General features: G+C 50.0%; 3 protein-coding genes and 1 long non-coding RNA gene across 5 annotated transcripts; 2 read left to right on the forward strand and 2 right to left on the reverse strand.

Moving 5' to 3' along the window:
• Nucleotides 1–4,170: 4,170 nt before the first annotated feature.
• LOC132683456 (uncharacterized) lies at nt 4,171–6,474 on the reverse strand. The gene is made up of 2 exons (XR_009612236.3): nt 6,368–6,474; nt 4,171–6,076 (listed from the first exon to the last, which is right to left on the reverse strand). It is a non-coding gene; the product is annotated as an uncharacterized LOC132683456 (long non-coding RNA).
• A 231-nt stretch (nt 6,475–6,705) lies between these two features.
• CAMK2N2 (calcium/calmodulin dependent protein kinase II inhibitor 2) lies at nt 6,706–8,692 on the forward strand. Its single transcript, XM_060639383.2, has 2 exons — nt 6,706–7,283; nt 8,155–8,692. The coding sequence occupies exons 1-2, from the start codon at nt 7,115–7,117 to the stop codon at nt 8,223–8,225; spliced, it is 240 nt and encodes a 79-aa protein (XP_060495366.1). The 5' UTR covers nt 6,706–7,114; the 3' UTR covers nt 8,226–8,692.
• Nucleotides 8,693–9,676: 984 nt separating this feature from the next.
• Nucleotides 9,677–15,663, reverse strand: EEF1AKMT4 (EEF1A lysine methyltransferase 4). The gene is made up of 3 exons (XM_060639380.3): nt 15,405–15,663; nt 10,667–10,950; nt 9,677–10,159 (listed from the first exon to the last, which is right to left on the reverse strand). The coding sequence occupies exons 1-3, from the start codon at nt 15,598–15,600 to the stop codon at nt 9,872–9,874; spliced, it is 768 nt and encodes a 255-aa protein (XP_060495363.1). The 5' UTR covers nt 15,601–15,663; the 3' UTR covers nt 9,677–9,871.
• Nucleotides 15,664–16,352: 689 nt separating this feature from the next.
• Nucleotides 16,353–21,945, forward strand: ALG3 (ALG3 alpha-1,3- mannosyltransferase). 2 transcript variants are annotated; one of them, XM_078453174.2, is made up of 9 exons: nt 16,353–16,558; nt 18,722–18,821; nt 18,907–19,054; nt 19,162–19,322; nt 19,801–19,921; nt 20,351–20,556; nt 20,701–20,776; nt 21,409–21,554; nt 21,695–21,945. In XM_078453174.2, the coding sequence occupies exons 1-9, from the start codon at nt 16,363–16,365 to the stop codon at nt 21,855–21,857; spliced, it is 1,317 nt and encodes a 438-aa protein (XP_078309300.2). In that variant the 5' UTR covers nt 16,353–16,362; the 3' UTR covers nt 21,858–21,945. The 2 variants fall into 2 exon arrangements, with proteins under 2 accessions (XP_078309300.2, XP_078309301.2); XM_078453175.2 differs by having other exon boundaries at nt 16,353–16,521.
• The last annotated feature ends 23 nt before the right edge of the window (nt 21,946–21,968 follow it).

Genomic DNA, 21,968 nt, shown 5'->3' on the forward strand with positions numbered 1-21,968 from the left:
CGTTCATGCTCTGTCTCTCTCTGTCTCAAAAATAAATAAATGTTAAAAAAAAAAAAAAAAAGAAATAGTCCCATGCCTACTGCAATGCCAAAATAGAAATAGCAAGCCTATATAACACATATAACACTTTAGTATACTCCAGCCACTGTTCTAGGTGCTTTACCTCTATGTACTCGTTTGCCCTTATGGCACTTATGAAGCCATTTTACAGATGAGCAGACTGAGGCATAGAAAGGCTGAGAGTCACACAACTCATAAGTAGCAGAGCTGGGATTTAAACCCAAGAAGTCTGGTTCCTTTCTGGAGAGCACTTTGGCAACATGAATCGAAAGGAGGTTATACTTCCTTCCAGCATTAGTTGCTTGTCTTCTGCCACATTTTCTCTGAAAGGGCTAGGGGAAACACATCAGTTTTCAAGCCGGACAGATCTGAACTCAAATCTGGGCTCAATGCTTTATCAGCTGTATCATCTTTATCAAGTGACTTGAAAGCTCTGGCCCTTAATTTTCTTTATCTGTAAAATGGGAACAATCGTCAGTGTCTCAGAGAGTTGCTGTGAGAATTAAATGCAGCCACGTATGAGAAAGACTGGTACCTAGTTTTACAGTGTTCTCAGTTTCACTAGGCTTGGCCTAAATGGACATTTCCTTTCCATGCCTCTTTCGTGATTCAAGTTATTTATTAGGCTCATAACTATTCCTGATTACATGTTAAATACCCTACTCTGAGAGGTCGGAGATTGCTCTAATCTATAATTCTCTTTTCTTTCCTCTGTGTTTGTCACCCTGACTCTTTTTCTTCTCTCATTCTATTGTTTTTTTCTCTTTGTCTTTTCTGCTCTTCTTTTCCTATAGGAATGATCTTTCTTTTGGTCTTTTTTTCCCTCTAAATTGATTGTGAATTGAGAGGGAATGGACAATGGCTTATGTGCTAAATTTACAAGAACAATGTAGTCATGAAGATAATAAGACACAATAATGTCCAGTGTTGACAAAAATAGGAAATATGGGCACTCTCTACATTGCTGGTGGCTTATAAATTGATAAAACTTTTTGGCAGTATGAATCAAAAAATGTAAGTGTATATAGCCTTTGAACCAGAAAGTCTTATTCTGGGAAATTGTTCCAGGAAATAATCATTATCCATAGGATGTTTGTATCAACTAGCTTTTGCTGCATAACAACCCTCTCCAAACTTTGTGGATCAAAATAGCAAACATGTATTATTTCTTATATTCTTGCAGGTTGACTAGGTGGTTGTTCAGTTCTGGTTCAACTCAGTAAGAGCTGGAGGGCCTAGCTGAATGGCCTCACTGACATGTTTGGGCCTCAGTCGGGATGACTGGACCCTGTCTCTGTATGGTGTCTCCTTCTCCAGGAGGAAAACCCAGGCTCGTTCATATGGTGGTATCAGGATTCCTAGCAACAAAAAATGGGGCAAGCCTCAGTATATAAACAGTTTTCAAGCCTCTGCCTATCCCACATTTGCTAATGTCCCTACACAGCAAAGCAAGTCAGATGGTCAAGCCCAGATTTAGGAAGAGAGAAACAGAATTTACTATTTGATTGGAGGAGCTACAAAATATTGGAATCATTTTTTTCCTACAATGTTTGTTCATCACAGGACTGTCTGTAATAACAACAAAAACAAACAAGAAGATGGGGCGCCTGGGTGGCGCAGTCGGTTGGGCGTCCGACTTCAGCCAGGTCACGATCTCACGGTCCGTGAGTTCGAGCCCCGTGTCAGGCTCTGGGCTGATGGCTCAGAGCCTGGAGCCTGTTTCCGATTCTGTGTCTCCCTCTCTCTCTGTCCCTCCCCCGTTCATGCTCTGTCTCTCTCTGTCCCAAAAATAAATAAACGTTGAAAAAAAAAAAATTTAAAAAAAAAAACAAGAAGAGTAGAGGACAAAAAAAAATTAAAGGTCTTCTCAAATAAATCAAACATCCATACAATGGGATAACAATGCAACATTTATAAATGACTGAAAGGAAGAGTTAATGCTATAGGGAAATGTTCTCCATATAGAATTAAGTGGGGGAGTAAAAGGGTTACAAAATCTTATTTTTGTGAAGCAAAAAAGTATAAAGCACAGATTTTATTTATTTTGTTTATTTATTTTGGGAGAGAAAGAGAGAGAGAGCGTGTGCTCAAGCACAAGTGGCGAGGGGCAGAGAAAAAATCCCAAGCAGGCTCTGAGCTGTCAGCGCAGAGCCTGAGCAGGTCTTGATCTCACCAACTGAACCATGAGATCCTGACCTGAGCCAAAATCAACTCAGTCGTTTAATTGACTGGGCCACCCAGGCACCCCTAAAAAGCACAGATTTTAAAAAAGAGATTGGAAGGACAGCAACAAAATGGTAATATATCTAATGATGAGATTACTTTTAACTTCTTCCTTATGCTTTTCTGTATACAGTTAACAATTCTACTGTCCTGCACTTACCTAAGCACTTCACATATGTTAATTTAATCTTCACAATGACCCAATAAGATATAGTCTAGCAATATCATTGTCCCTATTTTACAGATGAGGAACCTAAGACACAGGAAAGCTTACTAACATACCCAAAGTCACACATCAGGTAGAAGGCAGATCCTTGATTTCATTCTAAACTCCATGCTCTTTTAACTATTATTCTTTCTTCTAAGTCAAGTGATTTGTCTGGAACCAGAGTGTGGTGTTTGGTAAATGGACTATATCATTGGTTTTAAACCTTTAAAAAAAAATCATCAGGGGCGCCTGGGTGGCTCAGTCGGTTAAGCGTCCGACTTCAGCTCAGGTCACGATCTCGCGGTCCGCGAGTTCGAGCCCCGCGTCGGGCTCTGGGCTGATGGCTCAGAGGCTGGAGCCTGCTTCCGATTCTGTGTCTCCCTCTCTCTCTGCCCTTCCCCCATTCATGCTCTGTCTCTCTCTGTCTCAAAAATAAATAAACGTTAAAAAAAAATTTTTAAAAAATCATCAAACACTTTTTCTTGCAAAAGTAATATACTCCAGAAGTAGAATAAAAAGATGAAATTCCATCTGCCAGGATCCCAGTAACATCCTCAGAGAAAACCATTATTAGTAGTTTAGTATGTATCCTTCCATATCTTTCTTCTATATGCAATTACATACCTAAACACACTGTGTGTATGTGTGGGTATGCATATATGTGTGTGTATGCTTTTTCCCCATACATGAAATTATACTCTACCCTCATTATTTGGTGACATTTGGCCGGCTTTGGAGATCTTATCATGTCAATCTACACAGATCTGCCTTATTCCTTTTTGCGACTTAATCAGTTTCTTCTAAATAGAATGAGTCCCAGAAATACCCTCATGGTATGGACTTCCTTTGACAGGCTCGGAGCAAAGGGCCCCCAGAGAGAGTTTAAGAAAGGAGAAACATAGTCATGAGAGATGTAAAAAGATGACCCAAACATATTTGTAACAGGTTGTATTTGTTTCCTAGCATTGCTGTAACAAAGTACCACAAACTGAGTGGCTCAAAACAACAGAAACTTACTGTTTCACAGTTTTGGAGGTGAAAAATCCAAAATCAAGGTCGTGGCAGGACCATACTCCCTGGGAAGGCTCTGGAAGGAACCCTTTCTTGCCTCTTCCAGCTTCACCTGGCTCCCAGCAATCCCTAGTGTTCCTCGGCTTGGCTCCCCTTCCTCACATAACCTTTTCCCCTGTGTGTATGTGCCTTTGTGCATCTATCCTCTTATAAAAACATCAGTGATTGGATTTAGGGCCTACCCTAATCCAGTACGACCTCATCTTAGTTTAATTAATTACATCTGCAAAGACCTTATTTCCAAATTGAAGTTTATACTCTGAGGCTCCAGGTGGACAGGAATTTTAGGGGGCTTCCTATTCAACCTGCTACATAGGCCTAAAGTTTCCACCTTAATAAAAGTGGCATTATTACGCAATTGACAAAAAGCATAGTATTCTGTTTAGAGCATATGGATCAAGTCCACTAGGCTTTGAGGGACTCGCAGTTGAGAAATTCAATGCACTGTCAAAAAAGTGTAAACAAACTTAATTTCATATTAGCTGTGAAAACAAATTTTCATCTCATGGGTAGGGAGGCAAAACTTTAGAATTTTCAGTAGAGGATCACAATTTAAAGGCCCCCTCCTCCCCCATCCACCTGGGTGGCTCAGTCGGTTAAGTGTCTGACTTCAGCTCAGGTCATATCTCATGGTTTGTGAGTTCAAGCCCCACGTCTGGCTCTGTGCTGACAGCTCAGAGCCTGGAGTCTGCTTTGGATTCTCTGTCTCCCTCTCTCTGCCCCTCCCCTTCTTGTGCTCTGTCTCTCTCTCTCTCATAAATAAATAAATATTAAAAAAATTAAATGATACCCCCAACATTTTTATAACATAACTGTAGCTTATATAATGCAGTATCATTCTGATTTTGCACCTAGGTCTTTGCTTTAATCATGACCTGGCACACACAGAAGGAACTGGAATAAGATTATTTAAGAAGGAGCTAACCAAATGAATTCCAAGGTAAATTGTTATTCCTCCAATCTTTTCATTCTGGGGATAGACAAGAGAATAATTTCAATTCCCCAAAAGCATTCTCATCTCATCCTTAGCAAGAACTCTTATGGTCCCTTTAGCACTTTTGGTGAAGGGAGGCTCATTACCTCCTGAGACAACCCACCTCACATAAGGACAACGATTTCATCTACAAAACTGTCCTTAATGTAGGTTCTATCATCTCTAATGCTTCAAACTGGAACATGGAGGCTCAGAGAGATATGCATAGTATGCAAACACATGAGGAAAAGCTTAGAAGGATATATATTAAAGTTTTCACGTAACTTTGTGTTTTCCTGAAATGTTAATGGTACAGTGAATACATTTTTTTTCAGATTTTATTTTTAAGTAATCTCTACACCCAAAGTGGGGCTCTAACCTACAACCCCAAGATCAAGAGTTGCATACTCCACCAACTGAGCCATCCAGGTGCCCCAAAATGAATGTATTTTTTTTAGATTAAAATAATTGAAAGAACTTTGTTTTTCATATTCAGTGTTAATGATCTATTACGTTTTGAAAACAACTCAAGGTCCTATGAATGTATTTTTTTTTAACTATAATTATAAAGCCTTAAGTTCAAGGTCACACAGAAAGTGGCAGGGCCAGGATTGGAACCCATTGCTAGACAACTTCCAATGAGGGTAGAATTTTCTGGACTGTCTCCTAGTGACCCTGAGCTCCAGTGTCTTGTCATTCCAGGTCTCAGGGCTCCTTTCATTCAGCTGGGCCTCCACCTCCAGCTTTGGCTCTCATCCCAGAGAGCAGGATACAGCTGAGGAGGACTTGATAGGGATGAGACTCCAGGTCTGGGGCCTTGAGTGAATCTTGCACAGAGGTATTCTCTGGGACCACTCCCTCCCCCAATCCTGGTCCTTGAGGGCAGCCAACATTGCATTAGCCTCTGCATCCCCAGGAGTAGCTCTTGGTGAGAAGCTGTGGGAGGAAGGAGACCCAGCACCAGGCAGCTTCACTAACTGTGTGATTTGAAGGGAAGGAGGTAAAGCGCTTCGGAGACAGTGGAGACCCCTCCGCCCCGGGTATGGACAGAATGTACAGGATGATTATTACCCAGATCATTGCTGTCGTCACCTTCGCCGAGTGTGGGACCTCCCCGCCCTTCCAAGGCCAATGATTGCGCCAGAGCCCCTGCGCGCTAGCAAGCAGGTGACGCTGCCGCTGACGGCCAGCTGGGGGTAAGGGAGAGTAGAGGGGGGCCTTCGCGTCGGTGCAGCGAGAACTGCCACGTGATTCCCCGCAACGACGGCAGGCGTACCCTCTGTTCCTCCCCATCTGCCTCCGGATACCCACAGACTGGCGCCGCGTCCTCAGGGCTCCGGGCTTCCCCGCGTCACCTGCAGCCAGGGCGCCCCCCGCGTGGCCGCCATTCATTTCCTCCTACACAGCACGCGCAGCCCTAGCCTCCAGAGCCAGCAGATCTGCGTGGCGCGGCAGGCGCTTTGAGCCCGAGTTTCGGCTTCAGCAGCAGGGTTGAGGGTCTACCCTGGTGAGCGCCCGTCGGCCCAGTAGCGAGATTCCTCCTAGAAGAGACCGAAATACACAGAGACTCAGGAGAGGCAACAGTGGCACGTAGGTACAGGGGCCAAGCATGGAGACATACGAAAGGCAGAGACACTTACGAGACAGACGTAGACAGAGACCACGACACAAAGCGATACGGGGCGCAGAGACAGATACAGACACAGAGAGATAGAGGGACATATAGATAGGCAGAGAGAGACACAGCAGGGCAGAAAAGCACTCCAGATAAACAGTTTAAGACCTAAAGACCAACCCGACACGAACGCGCCAACGGCGGTGACAGCACTCACCCGCCCGCTTGAGCTATTCCCGAATCCGCGGGATTCTCACAGTCCAGCACTAACCAGTACGGGATCCTCCCTCCCTCTCCCGCCGCCAGCGCGTTTCCCAGGTCCCCTCTTTCAGATGCCGCCCAGGCTCCAGGCTTCTGGCCCGGACCCGCCCGCCAATTCCCAGTCCCCCTTGCTCGCCTCCCTAGGCTCCTTACCAGACCCTCCTCCCTCTCCTCGGTTTCTGGGCTCCCTCCCGCCCCCCTCCCCTCCCCAGACCCGCCTCTCCCGACCAGATCCTGCACCCGTTGGCCGGTAGGATTCGCCCAGCCGCCACTCCCGCCATTGTGCAGGACCCTCCCACTAACACTCCCTGCCCTCGTTTGAGTGCTGGGCGCGCTCCTGTCGCTCCCGCCCCGCCTCTCTCCCCTGGCCGGTGCCCGCCCCACCTCCACCGCGCCCCGCCTGCCGCGCTCTGCGGCAGTCGGGCGCTCATCGTCATTCCGCTCTTGCCGCCGCCGCCACCCCCGCCCCCCGCCCCCGCCCGGTCCCCGTCACCACCTCCGCCGCCGCCGCCGCCGCCTGCCCAGCGGCCCGGGAGGCGGAGGCGCGGGGGAGGAGGCCCCGCTTGGCTCCGCAGCCCCGGATGCTGCATGACTTCATCCTTCCGCCGGCTACCCTGCTGAGCTAGGGCCGGTCCGGCAGCTAGCCCGCCGCCCGCGCCCCGCTGCAGTCCCGCGCCCGCCCCGCGCCCGCCCCGCGCCCGCCATGTCCGAGATCCTGCCCTACAGTGAGGACAAGATGGGCCGCTTCGCCGCCGACCCCGAGGGCTCCGACCTCTCGTTCAGCTGCCGCCTGCAGGACACCAACTCCTTCTTCGCGGGCAATCAAGCCAAGCGACCCCCCAAGCTGGGCCAAATCGGCCGAGCCAAGAGAGGTATGCGGCCGGGGCCCGGAGTCGCCGCTTGACCCAGAAACCCTTCGCCGGCGCCCCCCGGCTGCGGTTCCCCGCCAAGCGCCCGCAGCTCTTGCCGCAGACCAGCGCAGCCAGCCGCTCGCCGGCCAGGGTTTGGGGGGGGGGGTGCCCCCGCTGCAGTCTTGTGTCCCTCTCTTCCCCTCTCCCGGGAACGCAGTGCCCCGGATTCGAGGCTCTCCACCTCTGGAAGTAGAGTCCTGACACCCGGGCGAGGGGGAGGGGCCGGCCGGGGCATTTGGGGCTGCCTGAAGTGGGAACGTGGGGCTACGGGCCGTTTCTTCAGGATCAAACGCTGAATTGGTGGATGCTACGGAAGAACCTTCGGGTGCGAAGGGACGTCCGATTGGAGAAAGGACAGCGGGGCTGGGGATTCGGTTGTCCTTGTTGTTTGCATGGGGAGGGGGCTCTGTTGGTGCCAGGATCTTAAGAGGGCTTCAAGCGGCGAGAGGGTTAGGGTGAGGAGAGGGTTGGACCAGGCGAAAATTCTGTTTGAGAAGAGGGTCTGTTGAAGAGGGGGCTCCCACTAGCAAAAGGAAGATCAGCTCGGATGGAGGAGAGCTCAGGCGGCGGGAGGATTTGGACCGGGAGGTAGAACAACTGGTTGGAAGAGGGGGCGTTCCTGCATCGGGAGGGGAAGAGGGTCTAAGGGGACTGGGCTCGGCGGTGGGGTCGAGTCGACAGGAGAATTCGGATGGGGAGGGCACAGTGGCACGGGCGTCCGAGGGGCGTCGCTGGGCCACGGGAAGTAGCTGAGCGGGGCGCGAGGACACGGGGCCCATTCTCGCCGCCGCCCCCCGAGGCCGCGCGGCTGACGCGCTTTCTCCCTGCGCAGTGGTGATCGAGGATGACCGGATAGACGACGTGCTGAAGGGGATGGGGGAGAAGCCGCCGTCCGGAGTGTAGACGCGCCGGCTCGGGCGGCGGGCTCCGGGCCCAGCCCCGCAGCGGCCAGGAGCGCGGGCCGGCTATGCGGCTGCCGGCGCCCCCCGCCCCGGCCCAGGCGCCCGCGGGCGGGGGCTGCAGGGCCGCGCCGCCTCCGGGTTGGAGTCGCTGCCGCCGCCGCCGCCTGGCACTCCGGAGCTGTCCGCTTCAGCACCACGGCGGCGGCGGTAGCGGCGGCGCGGACCGGCCTGGAGCCCGCCGCCGCGCTCATGCACTTTAGAACCTCGGGCCGCAGCCCCACCCCGCACACCGGAACGGACACAGAGACCCACGGCCCTCGGCCCCCGACCCGCCCCCTCCCGCACGACTCCCCTGCCCCGCCCCTCTCCGGCCGGTCAGGTCTGCAGAGCCGGCTACCGGCCGGGGTCGATTCGCGTGCGCGCGCGCGCGCGCAGCCAGGGATGTTTGGCTGCGTATTTGCATGAGCTTCCCACCTACCTGAGCCCAGCCCTCCAGGCTGCTCTTCTCTCCCACCCCTGTCTGGCGTGACCCCAGCCTTAGCCTCTTTCTAAGGGACTTCCTCAGCACATTTGTATTTTTATATCCGACTCTTTGTTTACTGGCTCCCCTCATGGTTCATGCCCTCCCTCCCCCAGTCTCGGCCACGCTCTTCTGCGCCTGGCAGATAGGATGGGTGTTGAGTCTGAGATGGAACAAGCCCTAACATGGTAACCAACCACATGGCCAGTCTGCCCAGGCCTGACCCCAGGCGGCTCTCTGGCAGACCCCTCCTCTCAAGGTATCACCTTCCAAGGGCCCAAGTCTGATTTTACCTTGGACCCCTGCATCCTGCCCCTGGGAACCCAAGTGAGGACTGCTCTGCACCTTTGGATGACACCTGTGGCCCTGGAGATGTTTTCACCCCAGGGGTGTCCTTTGTAAATGTTCCTCCATCCTCACTGTACCAGGAGTGTGTGAATAAACACAGACCTCCCTGTGTGTGTGTGGCCACTGCTTTGGTCTGCTCAGGAGCCAGGCCAAAATGGCTCCAATCCCTTTTGGGGAGGGGGCAGATAACTTGGGAATCTCAGGTGCATGTTGCTGGTAGGGGAGGGTTGCCAAGTAAACACAGGCAGGCCAATCTGACTTGAGGACATCTTACAATGTAGCTTCCTTTGGTAAATATACAACCTAAGCAGGATAGGACACTAGAGCTTGGGCTGGAGCTAGGATCAGAAGCATAAAGCAATCTTGATTCAAAGTCTGCAGCCTCCCGTAGATAAATCCAGGTTGAATGGGGGTCAATAATAGGCCCCAGGGATGCAGGTCTCTGAGTCTGGCTGGCATGTGGAGCAGTTATGCTGAGCTTTGCCCCAGGGGATGAATCGTTGGTAGTTCAGTAGGGTAGGGGAGGAAGTTAGGGAATCCAGGAGAGATCTGAGGAACCCAAGAAGGAAACCAGAAACCTTGGATTTGGGATCTAGTTTAACCTAGGCTGTATTGTTTCATGTGGGGTTGCTCCCATCAGCTCTATCTTAGGCATGGTGCCTCTGGGATTGTGAGCACCTTGAATCCAACCCTAAATCCAAGCCCTAAATCAGGAATTCCAAGTACTTGAAGAGCCCAGGGGAGAAAGGCAGGGAGGACTGGAGGACATGCCTCTGGCCTCACAGGTGAATGGCACTGAGGAAGTCCTCGTGATCCGAGTCCTGGAGGAAGCAGGGTGAGGTGGGAGGTCTAGCGGGTGAGAGGATCTCAGTCCCAAGGGCAAGTTGGGCTACAGTGAGTTCTTTACCCTTCTGCATGAGGTAAAGATGGAAGTGGAAGCCACTGCCATAGGTTGCATGCTTCAGGGACCAGCCATATTGGGCTTGGGCATAGTGTCTGATCCGAAAGTGGGGCGCAGCTGAGGTCAATGAGATGAATCGGCCTCCAGGGACCAACACCCGGCTCACCTGCAAGGCAGACAGAGAAGCCACTGGTGAGGAGTCCATCTCCAGGTTCTCAAAGGTTAGTATTGCCCCAGATGCCTTCCTAGGTACTACCCTATGTTCCATAGCTCAGGGCTCTCCATGGCAAGAGTGAGCCTTCTTCTCTGCCCCTACTCACTTCATGGGGGTAGGGCTATATTCTACCCAGGTAAGAGCATGGGAGTGATGTCAGGTGCATGGGCACTGCTTTCCTGTCACCCTCCTAGTCTGTGTTACCCATCTGGAACCTGGCTGTTACCTCATCCCTATTGGCAGCTTAATAGCTAACCATCAGCATCTGTGAGCCTGGCCACTCCAGGCCCCTATAATCTTTACCCAGCTTAACCTTCCTTCCGGTAACCATGGTCCTAAAAGTGAGCCATTACCGATTCCAAACTATATCTCCTTCTGACTTCTGAGTTCTTTCAACCTCCCAAAACCCCAGTCCCTCCTCCCCACCTCTTGGTCTACCCTTTCTTGTGGCTCCCTCACCTCACTCAGCACCTGGTCCACAGTGTGGACACCTTCAGAAGACACAGTCCAGGGATCTCGTTCTCCAGCTAACAGGGCATCCAGTGTGCCCTTCTCAAGCACCACATCGAAGGAGCCACTGGGGAAGTCCAAGGCCCGCACATCCATGGTCTCCCAGCGCAGGTTGGGCACATGGGCATAGCGAACCCGCATAGCAGCCACCACCACTGATGAGTAGTCCACACTGGTCACATCAGGGAAGCCTCCAAGAAACAGCTCATAGCTCAGGGCACTGTTCCCACAGCCTAGGATAGGAAGGGATGGAATGGGTGGCAAAAGGGCTGGGTTAGATTTGGTTCTCACTCCTGAAATTATCCATCTACTCTTGGCCCATCTTCTATCAGCCTAAACCCTCCCATACTGAGGGAGAAGCAGCAGGGTATAAGAAAGAACACAAATTTTGGAGTCATAGTCATGCAGAACTGGGCACATATCCTGGCTCTAACATTTCTGGCTGTGTAGACTAGGGTAAGTTGTTTACATACCAGGAACTTGGATTTCCTACTGAGAAAAATGAAGATAGCAATATCTAGCCTACATGCAGGATGTGATACACTAAATTTAAAAACTAAGGGGTGCCTTGGTGGCTCAGTTGGTTAAGCATCCAACTTCGGCTTAGGTCATGATCTCACAGTTCGTGGGTTCGAGCCCTGCATCGGGCTCTGTGCTGACAACTCAGAGCCTGGAGCCCGCTTCAGATTCTGTGTCTCCCTCTCTCTTCTCCTCCCAGGCTCACACTCTTTCTCTCTCAAATATAAACAAACATTAAAAAAAAAAACCAAACCTAAAACAGCTGGAGAGTAGCTGCAGGAGCTCTGAAGCTCTGAACTTCAGAGTTCAAAGATCTAGATTCTGCTACCTCTGGTCACACAGCCATGGCAAGTCATTCAACTCTGAGCCTCAGTTTCCTCATAGACAGAATGGGGATAATACTGGCATCATTGGAACCATAACATTATTTGGATAGTGTTAGTATTATCCCAGTCCCTAACCTCTCAGAGAACCTTTGAGGATATCAGCCCTCACAGTCTGAGGATATCAGACTTCACATTAGGGGTTAGTATCCTACTTTGGTTTCCCAGGCAGAATTAACAAGTGTGGGGGAACTCGGTGGGGACACACAGTGGAGTGGATTCCTTGTAATTCCTTAATGTATTGAGCACTACATATTGGGTTCTGCAGATGAACAGGTAGCTCATGCTCTAGTGGGAGGAAAAGATGTGTATTCAGGCAACTGCCATATAATGCGAAGCGAGTTTCAATAGGGACAGTGTGCGAAAACACATAGGATGGCTCCTGTCCCCACCTCTGGTGGGTCAGCCAAGGCTTTCAGAGAAGGTGATAACCAACCAGAGTCTTGAAGAATCCTAACACTCTGGTGGGAAGTACCTGGAAAGCAGTCCCAGAGGGCAGAGTATGGTGAGAGATGGGACAGAAGTTAGAGGACAGGATGTGGACCCAAAGCATAGGTGTGACTTCCTTTGAAGGTATGTGGGCCTCTTCCAGGCCCTCTTGTGGTCAGTCTCATCCTGAAAATGGAGCTGGATGGCAGTTCTGGTTGACCCACAGCTCTTGGGCTTAGATTGCCTTTAATCCTCATTTGCCTCCCTAAGAGGATCACAGGATCAGCTGTTAGGATAGCCCTAATCTAGTAGGGTTTGGCACCTGGACAGGGCACTGAGAGGCTGCTGGCTGGTCCTCAGCTGCCCCTTCCTATGTCCCTCCTCGGGCCCTACGGCTGAGGAAGAATACTATTTTGCCTAGGAAAACCCAGTGTGTGTTTTTCCACACTGGAACTACAAGCCCAGAGAGATACACTGCATGGAATCAGAGGTGAGGGTGGATGAACAAGAGACCCTAAGTCAGTTCAGGCTAAATTCCCACTGGGTTCTCTGACCCACAAACTCTTCACCACCCCACATCTGACCTCATATGCCCATAGAGCTCTGCCCAACTGTGGACGAACCCAAATTTCCTTTCTTTGTCCCCCATGGTACAAGAATGGCATCTTCCAAGAGAAATTCGTCCAAGGATGAAGAGAGAACAAAACCTGACCACAAACCAAATCATACTTACAAAGCAGCGATTCCTGGTCCTGCTGCCTCAGTGATTGGAGGCTAGCAACTAAGAGAAGGGTCTTGGGAAGGCCATTGCTTTCCTGGATGAGGCTTTAGGGAAGCAGAGCCCTGGAGAAATGCGCCACATCCAAGAACCCATCACATGGGAGCCCAGAGCTATGCGGACCCTATCCCAGCACCAAGAGACAGATGTATAAGCCAAAATACCAATTCACTAACTTATAATAGGAAAAATAACCATCATAGGGACTGAGAAGGCTGTCAATCCTGGTCAGTCCCTTTTCTCTATACAGAAAATATAAACTGAAGCCGAATTATGATCAAAAGATTCCTATAAGCACAGAGTCAAGCAAGGAGAATCAGAGTTGTGTGACACTGGCAAAGCTGGGAAAGCCATATGCCTGCATCCACCACGAAGATATTCTAGCCATGGGTAGAAGACACACAATTTTCACAATTTCTGACTCCCATTTTCAATAATAATAATAATTATAACTAACAGTCATTAAACATAGGGTTCTATGCTAAGCACTTTGTAAGAATTATCTCAGGTCATCTTCAAGGTAGCTCCAGATAGAAGATACCCATAATCACCATTACATGTTCTCAATGGGGAAAATGAGGCTGCCCAAAGTGGATAACAAACTTGATCCTAAGGTCACACAATCAGTGGTTGAGCCAGAATCCGGATACAGGACTGTCTCACAACAGAACCAGAGCTATTAAACCACTATGCTAAACTGTCTCAAGAGGTCTACTCACCTTTTATAACTTTTTATAAAGTTTTACTGCTATACAGCTATTATGTATCATTTACTTATGTATTGTCTGTGGCAGTACTGAGTAGCTATGACAGAAACTAAATAGCCCACAAAGCCTATGGTATTTACTACTTGGCCATTTTCAGAAAAAGTTTATCAACCCCTAACCTAGAGTAAGTCTTCTAGTAATTATCACTCACTTCTATGGGTCGTCGAGGACTAAATAAGTGAAAAAGGGCCCAGCACATTCCCTAACACCTACCAGGTGCTCAGCTTATGTTTGCCAAGGTGGAATGTTCCATAGGGTACTCCCAAGTTGTGGGTCCTGTTCTTAGATTTTGAGAATCTTGCCTAGAAAGTTTTCCTCTATGATTTTGAGACTTTTCTCCCCTCTACCAAGAAAAGGCAACCTCCCAGTCAAGCAGATATTAAGGCAGTGTTATTCTGCAAATCACCAGCATGAGAATCAGCTGTGGGTCTGCTGAAACTACAGAATCCCAAGACCCACCTTAGACCATTCCCGGAATTAGAATCTCGGGGGGGGGGGGGGGGTTCAGCTTTCCAGGTGATTTTGATGGACACTAAAGCTTGAAAAACGTAGATCTACGGTAAATTTATAAACAAATACAATGGTTTAAAAGCACACAACTCAAGAGAATTTTTACCTCTGGGGAAAAGGGGTTTGGGGGACCACACAGAAAACCTTAAATATACATGGGGTCTTTTATTTTGCCAGGTATTATTCTAGATAGCTTTCATACTCAATTATCTTAAAAACCCAATAAGTAAGTACTCATTTTTTTAAGGCTGAGAAAATGAAGGTGCAGAAATTTAGGTGTTTGTCCATGATTCCACAGCTTAAGATTCTATGCTTCTGTCCATGATTTCCACGGTTAAGACTACATAAGCGAAGAGTTAACTACCTCCAGGGTCCAAGTTCATAAGCACTAAGTTATACTTCCTTTCTAGTCCTAGGAATGTTCTATTTCTCAAATTGAGTAGGGTATACAAACACAGATTATTTATATCTTACACATATACTGTATTATAGATGTCTCATATATAAGAAATATTTCACATAAATATAAACATACTTTTACAAATACCAAAATAAAAACTATAATTGGAAGGAAACCCGTTGCTCAAACTTCATTGGAACCCCCAAGGCTGGCAGTGGGAGAAAACCCTGAGGGTGCAGCTGGACCTCTCAGAACCCGACCTTGAATCCCTGCATTTGAACGTTCGTGGTTGGAGAATCACACCAATCTTGGCTGCAATCTCCCCTCCGACCTCAGAAGGCGCTGTCCTCGTCCTCACTGCACTTGGGGGTTAGGACCAACTTTCAGTTAGGGCTCGAGAATGAAGAAAAGTCTCTAGATGACAGTGGCTTCCGGTGCCCATTGGCCCTAACAGATAAACGCCAGGCATCGTGCTCCAGGTGCCTGAACGTGCCTTATCCGACTTGAGCTCGCAGTTCCATTTCTAGAAGTGAATTTGAAGCTCAGAACGAGTTCACAACTTATCCTAAATCATACAGCCAACTAGCGTTGGGACTTGAACTAGGTGCTCTGAGCTCTCGAGTGCTCGAGGCTGCCTCTCGAGAGACCGGGACAGGGTCCTAGGACACCTACCAAACTCAGAGAGAGACTATCTTCCTCCACGGGGCCCTTGAACCAGAATCTCTTGACTCCCGTCGCCCTGGCTAAAGACTACCGAGATTCTGAAGGTACTGGATCTTGGCTCCCACTCGGGTGTCCTCCAAGGGGGACAAACAGACTCGAGAAAAGCGGACAAGGCCAGGCCGGGACAGGACGGGTTCAGCCAGTTCCACCTCGGCTGCGCAGCACCAGGACTACCCACCTAGCACGAGGATACGGTCTTCGGGCCGCAGCTCCGGCTCTAGGAGTGCACGGAAGGAGGAGAAGTCCCCGAACCACTCGTAAGGGGCAGAGTCAGCCGCATTCCGGTAGCGCTGGTCCCAGTACTGGACCTCACGGTACCAGCAGTTCTGCTCTGGTATCTCGGGCGGGGGTGCTGGGGCCCCTGGAGAGGCCATGCCTGCAGCTGCAGAACCGCCAGGACACACAGCCCGCACCTCTAGAACTGGGCTTGGCGCCCCTATGTAGCCAATCAGGATGGTAGCATTCAGGGGGCGTGGCCCTTGTGTCTCCGCCCACCACCTGCAGTTGCTCAACATAAACACGTGGAACTTCCGTTCTCTAGTAAGCGCTCTTTGAAGAATACTCCGGGTAGGAAAAATTACAAGGTTCAGAACTTGAATCCTCCAACTGCACTGCGCCCTCACTTCTGAGAGCCAAACTCATACTGGTATCAGACTCACTCGGCTCATCACGGCTTCTTTCATTTCAGTTTGTCCGGCGCCGTCAATTAAGAAGTCTGAAAGTTAATGAAAGATTCATTTCTATCCAGTTTTGAGCACTCTAAAGGCTCACAGAGGAGGCGAGAGGGGCGCGGACACAGTCTTGTTCTCCAGGAGAGACTGGCATGAAACACAGACGAAGTGTGATGCCAAGTGGGGGAGGACATGAACAGGAATGTTGCTTTTCTGTTGCATCTATTTTAGCACCTGTATGCCCAGAATCAAGTATGTACGGAGGAGTGAGATTGTTCCTGCACAAATGGAATGTGAAGTCCATCAGGAAAGAGGTGGAAGAAGTAAATTTTAGTGGAGTAAATAGGACACTGGAAACTGGTTAGCTATCAGTCGGTTGGGATGGTCCGCGTGGGGAGCGGAACCTAAGTGCAGAAGGGTTGGGCTTCCGGGGTAGCGGGCCAATACGAGCGACGCACCGTCAAGATGGCGGCGGGCCTACGGAAACGCGGCCGGGGAGGTCCCTTAGCTCGAACGGCGGGATCCTGCGGACAATGGCTGCGGCGCGCCTGGCAAGAGCGGCGCCTGCTGCTGCTGGAGCCGCGCTACACGCTGCTGGTGGCCGCCTGCCTCTGCCTGGCGGAGGTGGGCATCACCTTCTGGGTCATTCACAGGGTGGCATGTGAGTGCGCCGAGGAGGAGGGGAGGGTAGGGAGAGGGACCCGAACCCCCTACTTAAACTGGGACCCAGATTCGGAGCTGAAATCTAGCCCTCAAATCCAAGCAGTCTTCAATTGCAGACCGTAATTTTTACCCAGGTGCCAAGCCTGCTCCACAGAAAACCAAACGCTATCTTAATCCCTCCCCCATGATGGAAGGGGCGACCCTAGAGATTGGCCCTCTGCCCTGAACATACAGCCTGCCAGGTTAAGAAAATAAACCAGCCTAGAAATCAATCAAAGGCTTGGGTCCGAGTTAATGTACTGCTGCTCCTTCATGCCTCTGTGGTTTTGGACATGTCCCTTCCCCTGTGGGGTCTCAATTTTCTCATCTGTTCACTTCTGAGGTCTCAAAAGTCGTTTGTCAATAATGGCAATCTGTGACCACTTGAGTCCTTTTGGTCTTATTGGGGGCTCCTTTCCAGGCTGAATCTAGATACTGGGCTGAATGAAAGCTTTCTTGCTAAAGATGATTAATTCAGCACATATTTATTGAATGTTTATTACATGCTTAACACTACTAGGTGCCAAGGGTACAGTGGTGGAAAAGGTAGACACATTCCCTATTTAGATGTGTGAGCTTGGACAAAAGTGAGTTAGCAGAAAATTACAGTGCATCATACTCCTTATACTGGTAAGGGTACCATAAAGGACACAAAAGGGCACTTACATCAGACTTGAGTTAAGGAAGGCTTTCTAGAGTCCCCCTTGAAAGGTTAAGAGCTAGCCAGTTGAGGAAATAGAGAAAAGGGGAGGAGAAAGAGCACTGTAGGTAGACAGAGCCCTGTAACTAAAACCTTCAGTCAAAAGAGAGTCAGCTTCCTTTGAGAAACTGAATGTTTTTAGAGCTGGAATAGATAGAAATCAAGTTCAGGTGGTAGAGAGGAGATTGTAGAAGTTGAGACCAGATCCTGAAGCAGTCTGTAAGTTGTGTTAAGGAGATAATTAGCATGGTGGTTAAGAATTTAATAGGACCTCATGGAGTTCTAATCTCATTTCTACCCTTCCTAGCTCACTGATCTTGAACGAGTCACTTAACCTCATTAATTCATAGGTTCCTCTTCTAAACATGGGAATAATAGAGTTTGGTCTTTTTTTTTTTTTTTTAACATTTATTTATTTTTAAGACAGAGAGAGACAGAGCATGAACGGGGGAGGGGCAGAGAGAGAGGGAGACACAGAATCGGAAGCAGGCTCCAGGCTCTGAGCCATCAGCCCAGAGCCTGACACGCGGCTCGAACTCACGGACCGCGAGATCATGACCTGAGCCGAAGTCAGACGCTCAACCGACTGAGCCACCCAGGCGCCCCTAGAGTTTGGTCTTTATTTTAAGAGCCTTGAGGAATGAATCATTGAAGGGTTTTAAGCAGAGAGATCTAACATGATTTCTATTATAGGAAGCACTTTCTGGTTGCAGGGTGGGAAATATGTTGTGGGGTGAAAGTGGAAGCTGGGAAACGAATTACGAAGTTGTTGCATCATTGAGGCTAGAAATTGTGTTCGGTCCAAATTTGAATATGTAATAGCAGAAGAGGATGAGATAGTAGAGTCATGTAGGATGAAGAATAGGCAGGATTTGGTGATTGGGTGTTGGAAATAAGAAAGAAGGAAGTGTCAGAGATGTTACCCAGGTTTGTGACCTAGGCAGCTGGGAGGTTGATGGTGCCATTCATGGAACCTAGGAAGGGGAGCAGATTTGGAGTGGATGGTTGTGTTCAATTACAGACAAGTTGCAGATGCTTGGGTTCACCCAGAGAATGTCAGATAGGCGGTGAGATAAGAGTTGTGATAGAAGTCTTGGGAATGAGCTGGAACTCTTGTGTTTTGTTTTTTAAATTTTTTAACTGTTTATTTATTTTTTGAGAAAGACAGAGTGCAAGCTGGGGAGGGGTAGAGAGCAGAAGACACAGAATCCAAAGCAGGCTCCAGGCTCTGAGCTGTCAGCACAGAGCCCGACACGGGGCTCGAACTCACGAACTGCGAGATCATGACCTGAGCTGAAGTTGGATGCTCAACCGACTAAACCACCCAGGCGCCCCTGGGACTCTGTTTTGATGGGTGGATGTGTGGGGGGGCAGACAAGTTCTGAACTTGGAAGTAACCACACCATTTCTGTCCTTTTCCAGATACAGAGATTGACTGGAAGGCCTACATGGCCCAGGTGGAGGGCGTCGTCAATGGCACCTATGACTATACCCAACTGCAGGGTGACACTGGACCTCTTGTGTGAGTGGGGATAGCAGGTTCAGTGAGGACATGAGGGGCCGACTGGATACCAGGCTGAATAGCCTGAACCAGACTCCTCTTTCAGGTACCCAGCTGGCTTTGTGTACATCTTTATGGGGCTGTATTACGCCACTGGCAGGGGCACTGACATCCGCATGGCCCAGCACATCTTTGCTGTGCTCTACCTGGCCACCTTGCTGCTTGTCTTCTTGATCTACCACCAGACCTGCAAGGTGAGTCCATGCTACCAGGAACAGGCGGCCCCAACTGGCTGTGCTGGGGAGTCGGGATGGCTCAGGGTTGGTGAGCTGACCTTGTTCCCCATTGTCCCACTTCTCAGGTACCTCCCTTCGTCTTTTTCTTCATGTGCTGTGCCTCTTACCGTGTCCACTCCATCTTTGTGCTGCGGCTCTTCAATGACCCAGTGGCCATGGCGCTGCTCTTCCTCAGTATCAACCTCTTGCTGGCCCAGCGCTGGGGCTGGGGCTGCTGCTGTTTCAGGTCACCACCCCTTCCTTCTCCCCCCTCTCTTACTCTGTATTTCCATCATTCCCCCCCCCCCCCCCCCCCCAGTTTTCTGCAGCGGAGGGAGTAAGGGAGTAACCAGACAATATATGGGTCAGTCAGGGTCCCACTGGACAAGTCTAGGATCTGTAGAAAGTCTCCGCCCCACCCCTCGAGAACATATACCCTGTTCCTAGCCTCTGTTCCCTCTAGACAGCATCTGTTGTTGGAGTTGGCCCTTGTACATTCTGAATACTGTAAATATGTATTTGCTGGCTCAGTCTGGTTATAGAGACTTGATATCTGCTCCTTACTCTCAGTCTTCTCCCAGGCTGGCTTATCCTTTTTCCAGCAGTTTTAAGGGTGGACCCCATCCCAGAGCTTAGTGGCAGGGGAGGGGAGGAGTTGCTATGTGTGTGTGGGATACATGGCCCTGGAGCTGATCTCCACCCTTCCTCTCCCCTCCCTACCCTAGCCTGGCAGTCTCTGTGAAGATGAACGTGCTACTCTTCGCCCCTGGGTTACTATTTCTTCTCCTCATGCAATTTGGCTTCCGTGGAGCCCTCCCCAAGCTGGGCATCTGTGCTGTCCTTCAGGTACCCCTTCCACCCCTTCCCCTTTCTAATGAAGAGGAAGCCATTCTCTGGCCTTCTTCCATCGTTGAGACTTCCTCAGAACTAACAGACAGGGTTTTGGAGTTGATTTTGGACTAGGCAACGTTACCTCTGGGCTTTACTTTTATTAGCTATAAAATAAGGGTGTTGAACTATATGGTTTCTGAGGGTCTCTCTCATTCTGCCCATTTATGACTTGATGAATCTAAACTTAAAGCACTGTTATTACCTGCCTTCTCAGCTTCTTTGGCCCCAGACTCTGGTCTCGATGAGGAGGCTGGCTTTCCTGCTATTCCTGGTGGGAATTTGAGAACCTCTGAGACCTACACCCTCTGTCCACTCCCCTTGGTGATTAGCATGAAGGCTGGACTTGAGCCTGGGCAGCTCTGCTGACATCACACATATCCTCAGGTTGTGCTGGGCCTGCCCTTCCTTCTGGAGAACCCCATTGGCTACCTGTCCCGCTCCTTTGACCTTGGCCGCCAGTTTCTCTTCCGCTGGACAGTAAACTGGCGCTTCCTGCCTGAGGCCCTCTTCTTGCATCGTGCCTTCCACCTGGCATTGTTGGCCGCCCACCTCACCCTGCTCTTGCTCTTTGCCCTTTGCAAGTGGCACAGGTGAGAAAGGGGAGCAGTGTCACGGGTCAAGTTGGGGCAAGGAGTGTAGGGCCTGCTTGGGGGAGACGTGAAGTTCATGGGGGGTGAATCTAGAGTTTGGCCTAGGATGGGGGCTTGATAAATGTTTGAATGGCTTCTCCCCAGGACGGGGGAAAGTATCCTGTCGCTGTTGAAGGATCCCTCCAAAAGGAAGGTTCCACCACAGCCCCTCACACCCAATCATATCCTTTAAATCATGGGAAGGTAAGTCTTGCCCTCGCCAGGTACAGTTGGGGTCCTGGTCTGTTAGCCCTGGTGCCTGGTGACCTGGGGGAGGGAAAGGAGGTGCCAGTAATAGCCACAGGCCCTGTTCATGGAGGAGAGCACTTTACATATTTAAGTGTATTTTATTCTTAATCTTAAATATTATTTGATTTACCATTATGAGTACTCACTCTGCCTGGTGTGCTAAGAGATTTACATACATTCTAACATGTAAAGCTCACAAGAGACTCTGAAATAGGGAGGGTTTTGTTTGTTTATTTGTTTTATTCTCATTTTAGAGATGACAAAATCAGGGCATTGAGGAGTTTAGGTAATTTACCTAGGTCACACAGCTTGTAAGTGATGGATTTAAACTCCCTGGGCCTTATGGCCCCAGTATTACTGTCTCCACATTAGATTGAGGCACAGGTCTGGAGAAGTTAAAAAATTCGTCCAGAAGTATGCATCTCGGAATGGCAGGGCCAGGGGGCTATCTGACCCCAAAACCTTTGCCCCTTTGCTTTGGAACCTCCCTCTCCCCTCCTCCCCTCCCCCCCCATCCCAATTCCTGCCCCTTCTGCTCCTGCCCTTGGCCTTGACCACTGCATACAGATCATCTCTACCCTCTTCACCTCCAACTTCATTGGCATCTGCTTCAGCCGCTCCCTCCACTACCAGTTTTACGTCTGGTATTTCCACACACTGCCCTACCTCCTATGGGCCACACCTGCACGCTGGCTTACACATCTGCTCAGGTACTGGCTGGGACACCCTGGGCGAGTGGGAAGGGCTAGGGAGTTCCTCGTCGCAAGGCTGACTGTGGAGGGTTGGGAGCGAGCTACGGGGCTGCAGGTCTAGAAACTGGGCAAAACCTGAGCTTTTTTCTCCTCTCCAGGTTGCTGGTGCTGGGCCTCATTGAGCTCTCCTGGAACACATACCCCTCCACATCCTGCAGCTCTGCCGCCCTGCACATATGCCATGCTGTCATCCTGCTGCAGCTCTGGCTGGGCCCCCAGCCATTCCCCAGGAGCATCCAGCACAGCAAGAAAGCCCACTGAGATCCACTTCCCTTCCCCTCCAGTCCACTCTTAGGACCCTGGATGGGGATAGACTCTATGCCTTTCCCAATAAACCTTACCAAGCCCACTGCTGTGCAGCCTACATGGAGG

Source organism: Panthera onca, chromosome C2, assembly GCF_046562875.1.
Source record: "Panthera onca isolate mPanOnc1 chromosome C2, mPanOnc1 haplotype 2, whole genome shotgun sequence".
Classification (NCBI taxonomy): Eukaryota; Metazoa; Chordata; class Mammalia; order Carnivora; family Felidae; genus Panthera; species Panthera onca.